We start from the raw sequence: 14846 nt of genomic DNA, 5'->3' as shown, positions 1-14846 counted from the left end.
CTCTCATTATTCTCAATGATTAATTGTTGTTTTGCCATATTTACATGCTGCACACTGAAGTAAACTGCTATATCACTCTGTCAAATATGTTATTTAAGAGAAGATGTGGACATTAGCTTTGACAAGCTGAAGTATGAACATCTGTGCTTCATTTATGGTGGATTTGTGGCCTTTTTGAGTCTTGACAGCACCAGTCACCATTTACCTTCATCACAGTTTCCAATAATTCTCCTTTGGTGTCTGGCAGATGAATGAAAGTCATGCAGATGTGGAACGACACGAAGGGAGTAAATGATGACAGAATGATGATTTTGTGTGATTCATGTGTGAATGTGGTACATGCCTGTCTTCTGGAAGTTCTCTAGCTCTTCACTCTTCAGCTCCTTGATGGATGCGGTAACAGATTTAAATGCCCCTTTCAGCCGCTTGCCCAACACCATGTGATCAGGTTCAGCTCTCAGACGAATGCCGTATTTGTCCTTGTCGGTGGACAGAGTGAGCTGGCGAACATTCAGCTCCTGATGAAAAAAAGTCATCCCACTTTAAGACTGACAAAACAAGATTTAAATCACTTTACTCCTAGAAAAACAAACTTTCATCATTGAATCAGTGTAGTGAACTCTGACGCCACTTCATCCCCACAGTACAGGACACTCACAGTCATGAGCAGTGTTACTTCTAAATTTTTAAAGGAATGGGTAATTGCTGAAAACGTCCTCACCCTCAGTTTGTTTCTTCTTTAAATTTGGAGAAATGTAGCATTACATCAATTGCTCACCAACTGATCCTCTGTAGTGAATGGGTGCCACCAGTAACAAATCCATCAAGACGCTTTTAACTTCAAACCGTTGCTTAATCCATAATAACGCTTCCTCCAGTGAAAAAATTCCCTTCGGACAGTTTTCCGATTTATAAGTGAAGCTTGATCTGTGGATATTTCTCTCCTGACTCCTGATAGCCAGAAGCAACATTTTGAAGTTAAAAACGCCTTAATGATAGATTTGTTTCTTACAAATACACAGATTTTGGCTTCACAAGATGTCAGCTGATATACTGGAGTCGTGTGGATTACTTGTGGATTCTTGTGATGTTTTTATCAGCTGCGTGAACTAATTCTGATGGCACCCATTCACTGCAGACAGTGCTGTAGTCCATTACTGATCACAAATTAAATGACAAAAACTGTAGTTAGTGACGTAACACATTACACATTTAGATAACATAATTAGACTATTACACATAATTAGACTACTCACATTGATTTAAATAGGACAATCATTTACCATACTAATATAAAAATCAGTGATGGCGTTATAAATAAACTGCATTACTAATGGTGTCAGTAACCAGTAATCAAATTACTGTTTCCCCTGTTACAACGGCGTTACCATTACTGAAAATAAAATGCACCGTCACTATAATTGAGCTCACTGAAAACCGTTTTTCATCCGAGCGGTTTTCATCCCTCCCTCTCAGCCATAGGACCTGCAAAGCTGTGCATCGCATCGTGTTGTTTTTCTGAGGTAAATTCTGGCTTATTCCGCTCAGCGAGTCTTTTTCCATAAACGAAAAGTAGCCGAGATGAACTTGACGAATGTTCACGGAGGCGATGTCTCACGTGGATGTTTAAAACATTTGAACATTTGAAAAGCGGAGCAGCTTGTAGAGATAATGAGTTTAGACAAGAACAACTGGAGCTCGCATTGGTATCATACTTTATCAGGTATTACTTTATCAGAGAAAATCTGTTTTCGACGTGACCTACTTCATTTAAAAGTAGAAATTTCAAGCTTTCAATACATATATTTATCATGTCTGTGCATGTATTTGCTGTGAAGAGAACTGACGAAGACCGAGACAGCCTGTCCATTTTCTTTATTTTACAAAAGCACATTGTTTTGATGTTATTAAGACTATACACAAATAAAAGTAGACCCTTTGCACTTTCAAACGATACCTTATTGTTATCTGTTCAATCAAAAATGAGGAGTATTTTTAGTTCAAGAAAAAAACGAGACAGACCACACTGGTGCACTCTTCAGCCCCAGAGGGATGTTTTTTAATGTCTGTGGTTGAAGTGACCCCAATAACGTGATATTAGTCCCACAGCAAAATTAAAATAGTGTAGATTAGTGTACAACGTTTTATTAATTTAACATATTTAATATTGGGGGCATCCAAGTTATTTGACATACTTAAACATTTTTAAAAAAGTAACACAATAGTTACTTTCCCTGGTAATTAGTTACTTTTATAATGATGTAATTTAGTTACTAAAGCAGTTACTATTTGTGAGAAGTAACTAGTAACTATAACTAATTACTTTTTTTAAAAGTAACATGCTCAAAAAAAGAGAAACAAAAATATATTCCATTCGTTGTTATTAATGAACAAGAAGAATTAGGAAGCATCAATGAATTACAATGTATTGCTATTGTGTGAATAATACGTAATAATGCAATCAATAAAAAGTAAATGTAGCCTGATTACAAGCATTTCAAAATGCAATATAATCTAATTACTAGTTCATTTTCGGAATCTGATTACGTAAGACAGATTACATGTAATCATTTATTACTCAGCACTGCTTGCAGAGGATCCACTGGTCAGCAAGCAATGCTAAATTTCTCCAAATCTGATGAAGAAAGAAATTCCTTTACGTCTTGAATAGCCTAAGAGTGAGCACTTTTTTATTTCTGTGTGAACTAGTCATTTAAAGCAAGAGGCATGAGCTAGGGTTTGTGTTCAGTGTATTACAGTGGGAGGCTGTTCATTAAGTCAGGTGACTGCAGTGTCTGTTGTGTTTCTCACATTGTGAGAGCAGAATAAAAAAAGCTCAGTTTGTGCCTCCACTGCGACGCTCATATGTTCATCTGGGACAGGAGTCACAGAAGCGTCAAAGTCATCTGAATAAAACATGGCATCTAATGAAGCACAGCGAGAGCGTGCTTTATTCCACCTGACAGGAAGCACTTTCAGCTCTGTCCATCTCACCAACACACTCATCAGCTTAAGAGAATTATGCTACAAGAACCTCTGTACAAAAATAATGCAGAAATAAAACCCAGGAGTCTCTTTGTCAGCTTACACGCTGAAGTACATCAGTAAACCGTCTCAGTTTCTGATGGATTTGAATGCATTCAAATATCTGCAACTGAAAAAACATCCTGTATCATCATCTAGTCCGAATGATTCGAGCAATTCGTGGTTGAACGCTGAAGCTAGAGCTCTGATCGATGGCAGGCGTGTGGCGTGTGCCGCCCATTGCTTTCTCCACGGGGGTGTTTAACAATCGAGCGTGGCAGACACAGAGACAGAGCGGCTAATTTTAGCTCAGAGGCCCAGCCCACCCATAAATCATTGCGGCAGGGGCTGGAGATGAAGGACACAGGTTGAGCGTCCGCTCACACACACTCACCGCACGACCTGTGTTCACAGTGACGTAGACATTTCTCCTCTTTGCTTAGATCAACACATCTGCCCAGACCTCCACACCAGCAAGGGGTGCTGTGGAGCTGCGTAAACAGGGCTAGATTTTCGTTTTAATAACAGAGCAACAAACACTTTGACACATGATTTGTCTAAATAGCACCTGTCTGACACTCGATCTGCATTGGAAGTGAACAGCAGATCACCTCCATTATGATCATAGGAAAGTGTGCAACATTTCAACATTTCAATCTAGTTTTGCTGCACTGCATCACGCCGTAGAGACATGCGAGAAGCAATTTGCAATGCAATTTCGAAATAAAAGCCATTTGCGGGGTGGCTGAGTATTTCCATGATTATTACCATTTTATTTTTTTTAAAGCAAATACAGTTGGCACTTTTATGTTCCAGAGCTTGATTTGTATTTTCTACTCACTCGTGAGCTGCACACTCAACGCCAGGTGAAAATATAACCCAAACTCAGCATGTGGGGGAAAAATGGAAGCATTAATATAAAGAAACCCTTTTATTGGAACTGCACTGGAGACTGTATTGAAAGCAGACAATGCTGGCTCTGCTCTCGCACCGAATACATTTTGAATTCACCCGCCACGCTCTCCTGCCTGCCTTTTTAGAAAAGCCTAGATAAATATGCATGAGGTGACATTACCATAATGAGCTGCCTCTGAATAAAGAGCTCTCCGACACTGCTGACTAGTAAGAATAACCACTGCACGTCTCTTTAATTACATTTTCACAAGTAAAAAACTAATCTGATGATATCTGCAATGCTATTATGACTAGTAGTGTGAATAAATCAGATTGTATCTGTAAATAATTTACTTCTAGATCCAATTTTACTCTTAGTACTTAGATCCATATTTAAAAAGTAATTACAGATATCAGTAACTTTACTTTGACAAGTCAAAATAACTATTTAAAACTGAATTATAATTCTAATTAGAACAATCTAATCTGAATTAGTTATAACTGGATTAAACTAAACTGAATGAGTCTGAATGAATCTGAATGGGAATTTTTCTTAGTAGAATGCAAACGGTAGATACTTTTAATTATTACACAGCTCCCTGGAATACTCGATTCTGATTGGTTAGTTGTGACCCAAGGCATGTTATTCCTCAGTAACAACTATCGTCTTTAACAATGCCGACTAAGGCCAGTGCTTCTTTCACACCTCTCATATCACACCACTGCGCTCTCACTCACTTCATTTGATCGTTCTTGACTGTATTTACTGTAAACTGAAACCGGAGTTAAAAGGAGACCTGTGGCAACACAATAAAGTGTTTATCTTGTTGCAAGAACAATTGTTTTGCACACTGTAATGGATTTAAAATAATAAACAGGTAAGATTTTAAAACACTTTCTTCTCAAATAACATTTTATGTCCTCATCTTTTTTTTTTAATGTGGTGAAAAGCTGGGTAATTAGTTATACGACTGTACATTATGCCTTAAATATGCATCATCTGAACGCTCAAAGCTGTTTGTTAGGAACTGTTTTTCACTGCAGAAGTGGTGTGTTTAAAAAGCTAATAAACATTTAAACTCAAATCAATATGTCGTTTCTAATTATTTACTTATGTAGCAAGTACCATGTGAAAACACATTTAAGGTGATTGAAAACCCCTTCATGTCCTCCTGATCACCCTATCGGGGTTTATTCTGTAATAACAACCAGCCGGATGGACAATATCCATTACTTTGAACAGTCAACTGTACAGATCTGAAATTAAAATCCAGTGAAAGGCAAAACAATTGGCAACTGATATGTGGGAATGTTTGTCACTAGAGAAAGTGTACAGATATCTTATACAGGAATTATTTCCAAATTCCAATACAGATATCTAAAATTGTATTAATTAGTCAAAACTGAGTTAGGACTAGGTACACTAAGAGAATTAAAATGTTAGTTCACCCAAAAATGACAATTCTGTCATTAATTACTCACCCTCATGTTGTTTCAAACCTGTAAGACCTTCGTTCATCTTCAGAACACAAATGAAGATATTTTTGATGAAATCGAAGAGCTTTCTGATTCAAACATACCTTAATTTGTGTTGCGAAGATGAACAAAGGTCTTATGGGTTTGGAACGATATGAGGGTGACTAATTGATGGCAGATTTTTCATTTTTGGGTGAACTATCCCTTTATAATCATGTGAGAGATTAATATATCATGATAATCATGATGTCATACAATTAATAATTCAAATAATTAACAAAAAACAAATTCCATGGCATTAGATATCATATACAGTTGAGGTCAAAAGTTTACATACACCTAGCAGAATCTGCAAAATGTTAATTAGTTGACCAAAATAAGAGGGATAATACAAAATGCATGTTATTTTTTATTTATTAAGATATTTCAAATAAAAGACTATTCACATATAGTCCGCAAGAGAAAATAGTTGAATTTATAAAAATGACCCCGTTCAAAAGTATGCATAGACTTGATTCTTAATACTGTGTTGTTACCTGAATGATCCACAACTTTTTGTTTTGTTTAGTGATAATTGTTCAAGAGTCCCTTGTTTGTCCTGAACAGCCTGCTATTCTTCAGAAAAATCCTTCAGGTCCCACAAATTCTTCTTTTTCAGCATCTTTTGCATATTTGAACCCTTTCCAGCAGTGACTGTATGATTTTGAGATCCATCTTTTCACACTGAAGATAACTAAGGGACTCATATGCAACTACTGCAGAAGGTTCAGATGCTCACTGATTACTCCAGAAGGGAACACAATGCATTAAGAGCCAGGGTGTACACTTTTGAACAGAATGAAAATGAGGACAATTTGCTTATTTTCCCTGAATATCATATTTATTTCATTTAGCACTGCATGTCTCCCAGAAGACAAAATGAGTTAAATTTACCCTGATCTTCAAATTCAAAAAGTTTTCACACCCCGGCTCTTAATGCGTAGTCTTTCCTTCTGAGCATCAGTGAGTGTTTGAACCCTCTGTAATAGTTGCATATGAGTCTCTCAGTTGTCCTCAGAGTTAAGACGAATCCCAAAATAATAGTCATTGACGGAAAGGGTTCAAATACACAAAAATGCTGGAAAACCAAAGAATTCTTGGGACCGGAAGGATTTTTCTGAAGAACAGTGCTCAGGACAAACAAGGGACTCATGAACAACTATCACTAAACAAAAAATACAGCTGTGTATTATTCAGGTAACAACACAGTATTAAGCATCAAGTGTATGTAATCTTTTGAATGGGGTAATTTTTATAAATTCAACCATTATTTTCTGTTGTGGACTATATGTAAATGTCTTTTATGTGAAATATTTTATTCAGGTCAGCACTAAATAAAAAAATAACATGCATTTTGTATGATCCCTCTTATTTTTGGAAAATAACTAACATTTTGCAGATTCTGGAAGGTATATGTAAACTGTTGACCTCAACTGTACATACAGGCAGTTACATATAACTGCAGAATGCACCACTGTACCATGTTTCAAATCTTGAAATCTTCAGTCCTCATTCATTGCATTTTCCCAAGAAAGAGCATGTAAATAAATGATGACACATCACAGGACGCGTGTGATGTGTGGATCGTGACACACGTGAAACTCTTACCTCCAGGATGTACTTCTGCAGGGACTGGATATCTCTGAGAGCTTCTGGGTCCTGATGGATCACCACCACCTCCTTCAGTGGATACTGAAATGGATCCCAACACACTCATTGTCAGCACTTCACCAAACCAACCAGTACAGCTGATGTAAGTTTAAGTTTACTGCTACATCATAAGGATGGTCTCTTACCTTGACAGGCAGGGTCTTTCTGTCTCGGATCACACGGCCCAGCTCGATGACCGACTGCATCTGAGATACGGCACTCTCAATGCGCTTGTCAATCAGAGACTCCCTGCCAAACACACAAACACACTCATGTCAGGCTGTGGAAGAGCTCGAACAAACATAGATGAAGAGATGGGACACATCAACACAACCACGGCCAATCAAACAACTAATAATAAGTGGCGCTTCACGCTTGGCCCTAAAGTCAGAATGGTACCTTGTACATTGGTTTCTGATAAAATGTTTGCTTGAGTTAAAAGCCACTGAAGTTCAAACAGTGAATGTTCTGCTACAGTTCCTGTCTGTCACTGCATGCACACACATTTCATCTCTTTAGTTTAGCATTCATATTTCAGTTTGTCACGTCTTGTTTGTCTGTTTGTTTGGTTTCACACCATCTTTGGGTTGGAGTGACAAATTCATGGACCTCGTTGCATAAAGAGCCACTATGTTAAGTCTTAAAAATCAGTCTGGTTCAAGGATATATACACATACACACACACACACACACACACACATATATTTATTTATTTTTTTTTTTTTTAAACAAAACTAAAAAGAGAATTTAATTTCACTTCATATTCTGTTTTTCAGTTTTGCTTATTCATAGTTTATTTATTCTGTTTTTTTTTTAATTATTCATTTAGAGTTGAATTTAATGTTTTTTTTTTTTTTTGTCTTTTTGGTATTTATGTTTTTCAATTTTATGTTTATTGTTCAGTTTCATGTTTTTTCTAGTCATTTTGGTATTTACTGAAAGTATATATATTTGATTTTTTTAAATATTTATTTATATTTTGTATGCCACGGTCATTTATAGTTTGTTTACATATTTCTGATTTCTCAGTTTTGGTTTGACATTTCTGACTTCGTGTTAAATATGTCAAACTATATTTTACACATTCAGTGTTGGGTAATAAGAGATGTAATCTAAATTACATGATCAGAGTCAAAAAATTAAGTTGCTGAAATTAGATTTTACTATGTTTTTAAGATGCTCAAAATCAGTTACACTGATTATTACACTGATTTTCATGATTACATGTTGTACACACAACGGAAGTAAATTGTTCATAATTTACAGATTTTCTCTAATTAATCTTTTCTGTCTTTTTTTATTATTATTATTATTATTATTATTATTATTATTATTATTATTAAATCCTACTGCTTTTATTTGTTCTGAAAGTTTTATTCATGTTTTATGATTTTATCATTAACTTTATAAACTTGCACTTCCTTCACAAACCTGTATGTAATGTCATGTTTAATGCACTGCATGTTTTCTTTCTCTTTGTATTTTTATATCAGTATGGTACAATACAATCCTATTCGAATCAGTGTGATTTGTTACAAGCAATATAAAAGTAATCCAAAAGTAATCAGATTATATTGCCAAAAAGGTGTAATCTAATCGATTACATTACTAACTACAATTTTCATCATGTAATCTGAAATCAGTAATACACTACAGTATGTGGAACTGGCCAGGTCCACACCCACAGGTCAAATGGAGAAGAGCGGACAGTACGAACTTCACGTCATGTTCACTGCTACAACCTTCATCCTGGGCTATTTCTACAGTGTTCAGTGCACCAGCAAATGCAGTTATTAGTTAGAAGGAAGAAAGTCCAAACTACTGAAGAGGAGGTAGAAGACGACGCTCAATTAAATAATAAAGCGTGCGTCCTCTGGACAGCCTCCATGTCTTTGACAGCAGGTCACCTCTGTGAGAAACATTAATACTCACAGTAACACAGGACATTTTGTGAATTTATAAAAGCAACAGAGACAGACTGAGGGATGAAGGACCTTCAGAGCATTTAACTGCGCTGGACGGCACTCAAACCAGAGTCCAGCTCATCTGAGGTACTCAGGGAAATGTGTTTACAGGCATACATTAAAGGACATGCTAAATCATGTCAATATCACACTAGGACATGTAAAGACTGTCCTGCCCCATCCGAGTATGAGGCATAAAACCTCCAGATTTCATCTGAGCACACGCAATAAAATCACAAATGCTCGTCTTTACAAGGATTTTCTGGGTTTCAGACTGAAACTTTGCAGAAGCTGTGAATTAAATAAGGAAAAACACAATTTTCTTTTGTCAAACAGTCTCTGAAGGCTTCAGTTCTTGCCTGTCAATGTAAATGAGGGCATCTTTATGTAGAATGAACTGAGCTTTACCATTGAACCATCTGATTGATCTGCTACACCAGTCACCTGATGGAGAGTTTCTCCAGCATATCAATCTGTTCACGCTCTCCAAAATTATCATGGTTATCAGTATTATCATGGTATTGTTAAAATGGGCTAGAAATGTTCAAAAAGTACTGACACAAAAATCGTTTCACCAAATTTTATATTTAAAATGAACAAACAACAAATAAAATGACTTTCTGTTTGCATTAACACTAAAACAATAACATTACCAATGATGTCCAGAGTTTAAATGACAACATTGACAACAGTTTATCTAATAACATTTTCAAAATGTCCAAATAAAGCTTACAAAAGGTTTCATAAAATGTAAACCTCACATTTTAGCCTTTAAAGGGGGTTAAGTCAAAATTAATAAATGATTATTTTATCTGATCCATAAACAATTCTAGCTACCTTATCCTTGTTTAAATGTGCAGAATCCACATAAGCTTGTTTTTCATCAACCGGTCAAAATTTACAGCAGGGCATTCAAATTGGGACCGTTTCAGCCAGACAAAAACAGCACACAGGCTGAATGTAATAGTAAGTCTCTGTAAATTCACTCTCTAATACTAGGCGGCGCTTGTGAAACAGCAAAGTTACAGCTGTTTCCCCATAACCTCTGTGGAACAAAGCAGCATTGCGATTAAGAACACGACTTTATTAGGTATAACGAAGCAAAGATGAAAACAGAATGCCAGTCAGAACATTCAGAGGTATATTCACCTCTGCACCCTTTTAAAACCTCCCAGCCTTCACACAAAACCAAACTACTCTGCATGCTGTGCGGACATGAGACTGTTATTTAAACTTTGCTTTATGCTGGACAGTATTTATTACAGCGTGTCGTTCAAATCGCGGTAATCGAATACGGTTTTAATAATTAAAATATGAAACGGTAATAATAACCGTGGGGAATTTTATCATGATTTATCATCAAACCGGTTATCGTTCCTAACTGCATTTAATTTAGGTTTTTAATGTTATTTCTTAAAATTCTTCTATTACACAATGGCAAGACATAACAGTGTACAACTCGGGGTGTAACGGTACACAAATATGACAGTTCGGCACATACCTCGGTACAGCAGGGGGGAAAAACTAACTTTTTTTTTTAATAAACAGTGGTTTACTGAACAGGTTTTTTTATATACATTCAGTTACAATTAAAATTTTCTTAGTGAAAAACAAATCTACCTCAGGCAATGCTTTAAATAAAGGAGCCTTTTTACATAATAAGGTTACAATTAACACCTTAACCCAGAATTAAATTTTATTACTATTATTATATATTATAATCAACACTTAACTTAAATATATGGTAGCAAACATGTAATAATATTGCACATAATGCAGGTTTTAAATTAACTTATAAATTATACAATTTCTATTTGTTAAAGGGGTCATCTGATGCCCATTTTCCACAAGCTGATATGATTCTTTATGGTCTTAATGAAAAGTCTATAACCTGCTTTGGTTAAAATTTCTCAACGGTAGTGTAAATAACACCTTTTTTACCTTGTCAAAATCAGCTCTGCAAAATCATCCTGTTCTGGTCAAGGTTGCTTTAAATGTTAATGAGCTCTGCTCGCCCCGCCTCTCTCTTCTCTTTGTGGAGTGACAAGCCTGTTTACTTCAGCCGAATTTAGCCGCATTTAGCCGTTAAACTTGCTAACTAGCACATTATTAGGAAAGGCGATCGCAAAGATTCATACAAAAACCTTGTACTCACTTCTGCTGTAAGTGAAGCTGGATCACGAATAATTTGCGCGAACATAGACGGATATATGTAGATCGGGAGGCGCATTCGATTCACAAACAAACGTAATCCACTGCATCTTCCGCGGCTCAGATGTCTTGAGTAAATGACGACCACTATGTTCATTATTACTTTCAGCAACACAACACGTCAATCGCTCAATCTGAGATATTCTTGTCTAATTTACATCCCTGCTCCGGCATCGAAACAATGGAGGTTGGACTGTTACAGCTGATTTAGGGAGGGTCTGAGGTAAGACGCTCATGTCAATCAACTGTCGCGGGAGCGGCCTCTGTCAGTGACGCCACACCGCATGGATTTTTATCATTATAGGGTAGATGTGTACATACACTGCCAACACACATTAATGTTCAAACAACATGTAAAAGTGAACTTTGCATCCAATGACCCCTTTAAAATATATTCAATTACACAGTGGCTGTCATAACATGTTTCATAACAGATTAATTTTAACATACATTAAATAATTAAGACTAACAGATAAAGTACAATATAATTCAGTGTAATATTTCACGAAATGCTCTTCTCTAGACTTCATTTCTATAGTGAAATAACGAGCTATGGACAGTGATGACTTGCCTGAGGTAAATGAAATGCTACGTGACGTTTTATTTCCACGCTGTTTTGCTGACGTCTTTCCATGGTTGAAACACTGATTGAGCGATTGCATGAGATGTTCATTCATGTTATTTTGCCTCAAAACTAGTAGCACCGAGGAAGGAGTGATCGCGTTCCCTCACACTCCGCCCTGCCATTTGAACGGACCCGATACATGGGACAAGTCTGTAGCACGTTAACGGCTCTGACGTGGCTACCAGAGCTGATTGCATCCACTGTAGCCAATGCTTGTGTTTATACCAGCATGCTTCTGAAGTGACCCGGAAGCGGCTCTCCGAGGCGTTTATATGGCAATCTGTCATGCTACATCAAAGACTGTCAAAACAGCATTTATTGTTTGAATTTCCTGGGAGAAAAAAAATGCTGTGCTTTTTAGGTACACACGCGTACCGAACCGAAAGACCCGTAACGAAAATTTCTGGTACGAATACGTGTACCGTTAGACCCCTAGTACATCTAAAATACTGTTGTATATACATATTAATATAGGAAAGAGCAATGTGTTTGTATGAAATGTGTGACACTGATTGAGGTGAAGATGATGTGTAGTGATAGTAATGCTGTGTACCTGGCATGCGGCAGCATGAGGTAGTGGATACTTTCTGTGTCCTTCTCCTCCACTGATGCTGGGTCGATTAGATGACGCAGGTTCTGGTACATCAGCTCCGTTATGAACGGCGTAAAGGGAGCCTGAGCACAAGAAACACTCCATTAGTGCACGAACACACTATAAACCACAAGTACAACTCTACTCGTGTAACCATCATGACACAAAGCTGAGGTTAATAACGGATGTTATACTCATGTCCAGGGCCTTTTTTTGGTTTCCTTCAATCTTAAACCTCTCACTCTTGAACATCTGTCATCATCTGCTTAAGCAGTAACCGTACAATGAGGCTACTGTGAGGTTTTATGGAGATTAATTTAAACATTAAACACTCAGAACCACTGAAGAGGAAAATGGGGCATTGAGTGTCTCACACCCTGCTTATCTATCAAATGATTTTGCCAATTACCTTTTGGGTCAGTAATTAATTATTGCAGTAAATGAGCTCTACTGATGCCCCGCCTTTATAGTTACGAAAGGACATTATTACAGTGCAAAATCATCTTCTTAATCTGCAACTCTGTCATTTTCTAAAAATAACCATCCTTAAAACAAAAGATTCATTTACCATAATTACATTAACTATTAAGCAGATATTTCATTAAAAACATGCAATTATGACACCACATGACTTTCAGTGAAAAACAAATTACTGTTTTTGTTTTTTTTACACAAAAAGTATTTCCAGTGTACAACCCAAGTGATCATACTGCACCATAAATCCTCCTCCAGCATTGCTACACTTCTATCATTTCATCACAATCCACTGAGAATGACCACATTCCTTTTCTTCTCTACATCTGAAGTGCATTCTGAGCACTTGATTTCCAAACTCGCGCAGGAGCTGCGAGCGCTGGCGTGACTCACCATCAGTCTGCACATGGAGAAGAGCACGCTGAAGAGGGTCTCCAGGGCACGCACGCAGTCTTCAGTACCACTCTCACCCTAAACACACACACACAGAGAAAGAGAGAGAGACGCTAACAGCTGCAAGCACATAACGCAACATGCTGCCTGTACAGCGCACTGTCACAACACCACATCATGTTTGAGCCTGCAGGTCCAGCTCTGTGTTTACTGTCGTGTTAACAGCATGTGCAAAGACACTCTATAGGTGTGAGAGTTGAATATGCATAAGCTGAGCAGGATAAACTGAAAAGACAAATAAGGCCCAGATTTGATGGTGATTATCCAGATTTAATGCAAAGAGTTCATCAGTGAGAGCAGTTTCCTTAATATTAGAGAATGCAAACGGGCTTATGACAAACCCCTGAGGAACACCTAATTTTTTTAAGCAAGCATTCCTTGTAAGAACAAGTAAATGACAAACAAGTAACAAATGGATGAGAAATGATGAGATCTAACAAAATGAGTACAAATTAGTAAAATTGTAGTATTGGAACATTTAAGAAAACCTCATGAAACACTCAACTTTTACATTTTCATTAATAAACATTTCTATGATGGTTTATTAATGCCTCAGTTGAGATAAATTTTACTTAAGGGTAAATATCACTGTAGGGTGCCTTTTGGTGCCCTGTACATTGTGCCATTTCCTCTAAAAAGCTGTTTACTAGCGTAGTGATGCCTCTCTTCCATTGACATCCATTCAAAGAAAACAGCCTCTGGTCTCCTTTCCCACGTACTGCCAGACCGGAAGCGTTAGCTTTAACCGCTGCGCTTTTTCGGCTAATGGTTGCAGGCTTGCCTTCTAGTTGAGGCAAGTTGGAGCTAAACTTTGCAGGACACCAGCCCTCCAGGACCAGGTTTGGGCACCCTTGACTTAGTCCCTCACACACATTTCATCTATCTTTTTTCCAAACTGCTTGTCCTACGAAGAGTTGCAGGTCTCACACATATTGTTCTCTATGAAAGAGTACAATGGAGTTAAAGAGGGCCCATGGGACATTATGTTCTACCAAAACACTACAAAACACTACAGTATTTTCCGTATTACTGCATAAAACCGTTTTGCATTCCTGTGGAAGGATGGATTTGTTGTGGCTGAGGTGCAAAGTGGGTCAATCCAAACCGTGGTGAAAACATGGTTATTTCTATTTTTGAAATGCACCAAAATTACAGCTCTAAAATGTGTACTGTTTATTAACAAAGCAGAATACACTAGTTGTTATAAAACACAAGAAGTTATGAACAGTGCCACAAGTGATTGTACCAGGAAAAGGCACACCTAGAATGCTAAAGTCAACAGATTTTACTAATAGAACTATCAATCTCAAAGTAACAATAAGATAATGATGTTGCCATCTTTCTTTAGTCATTTTTACCCCCCTGTAACTTGACTCTGAATCTAAGGTGAAAATTGCTATTTTGACCTCCCTCTACAAAGTGGATTACTCAGTAAATATCCATC

General features: G+C 37.1%; 1 protein-coding gene across 2 annotated transcripts in view; it reads right to left on the bottom strand.

Moving 5' to 3' along the window:
• The window catches only part of iars1 (isoleucyl-tRNA synthetase 1), a 95176-nt gene that overhangs the window by 21250 nt on the left and 59080 nt on the right, over positions 1-14846 (bottom strand). For both annotated transcript variants that reach the window (XM_051122568.1, XM_051122569.1), the window contains exons 22-26: positions 13343-13420; positions 12437-12558; positions 7230-7332; positions 7042-7125; positions 344-518 (exon numbers count right to left, since the gene is read on the bottom strand). In XM_051122568.1, coding sequence (XP_050978525.1) covers positions 344-518; positions 7042-7125; positions 7230-7332; positions 12437-12558; positions 13343-13420 — 562 coding nt within the window. The remainder of the gene's footprint in view (positions 1-343; positions 519-7041; positions 7126-7229; positions 7333-12436; positions 12559-13342; positions 13421-14846) is intronic.

Source organism: Labeo rohita, chromosome 11, assembly GCF_022985175.1.
Source record: "Labeo rohita strain BAU-BD-2019 chromosome 11, IGBB_LRoh.1.0, whole genome shotgun sequence".
NCBI lineage: Eukaryota > Metazoa > Chordata > Actinopteri > Cypriniformes > Cyprinidae > Labeo > Labeo rohita.
This window is presented reverse-complemented; position numbering and strand designations above follow the sequence as displayed.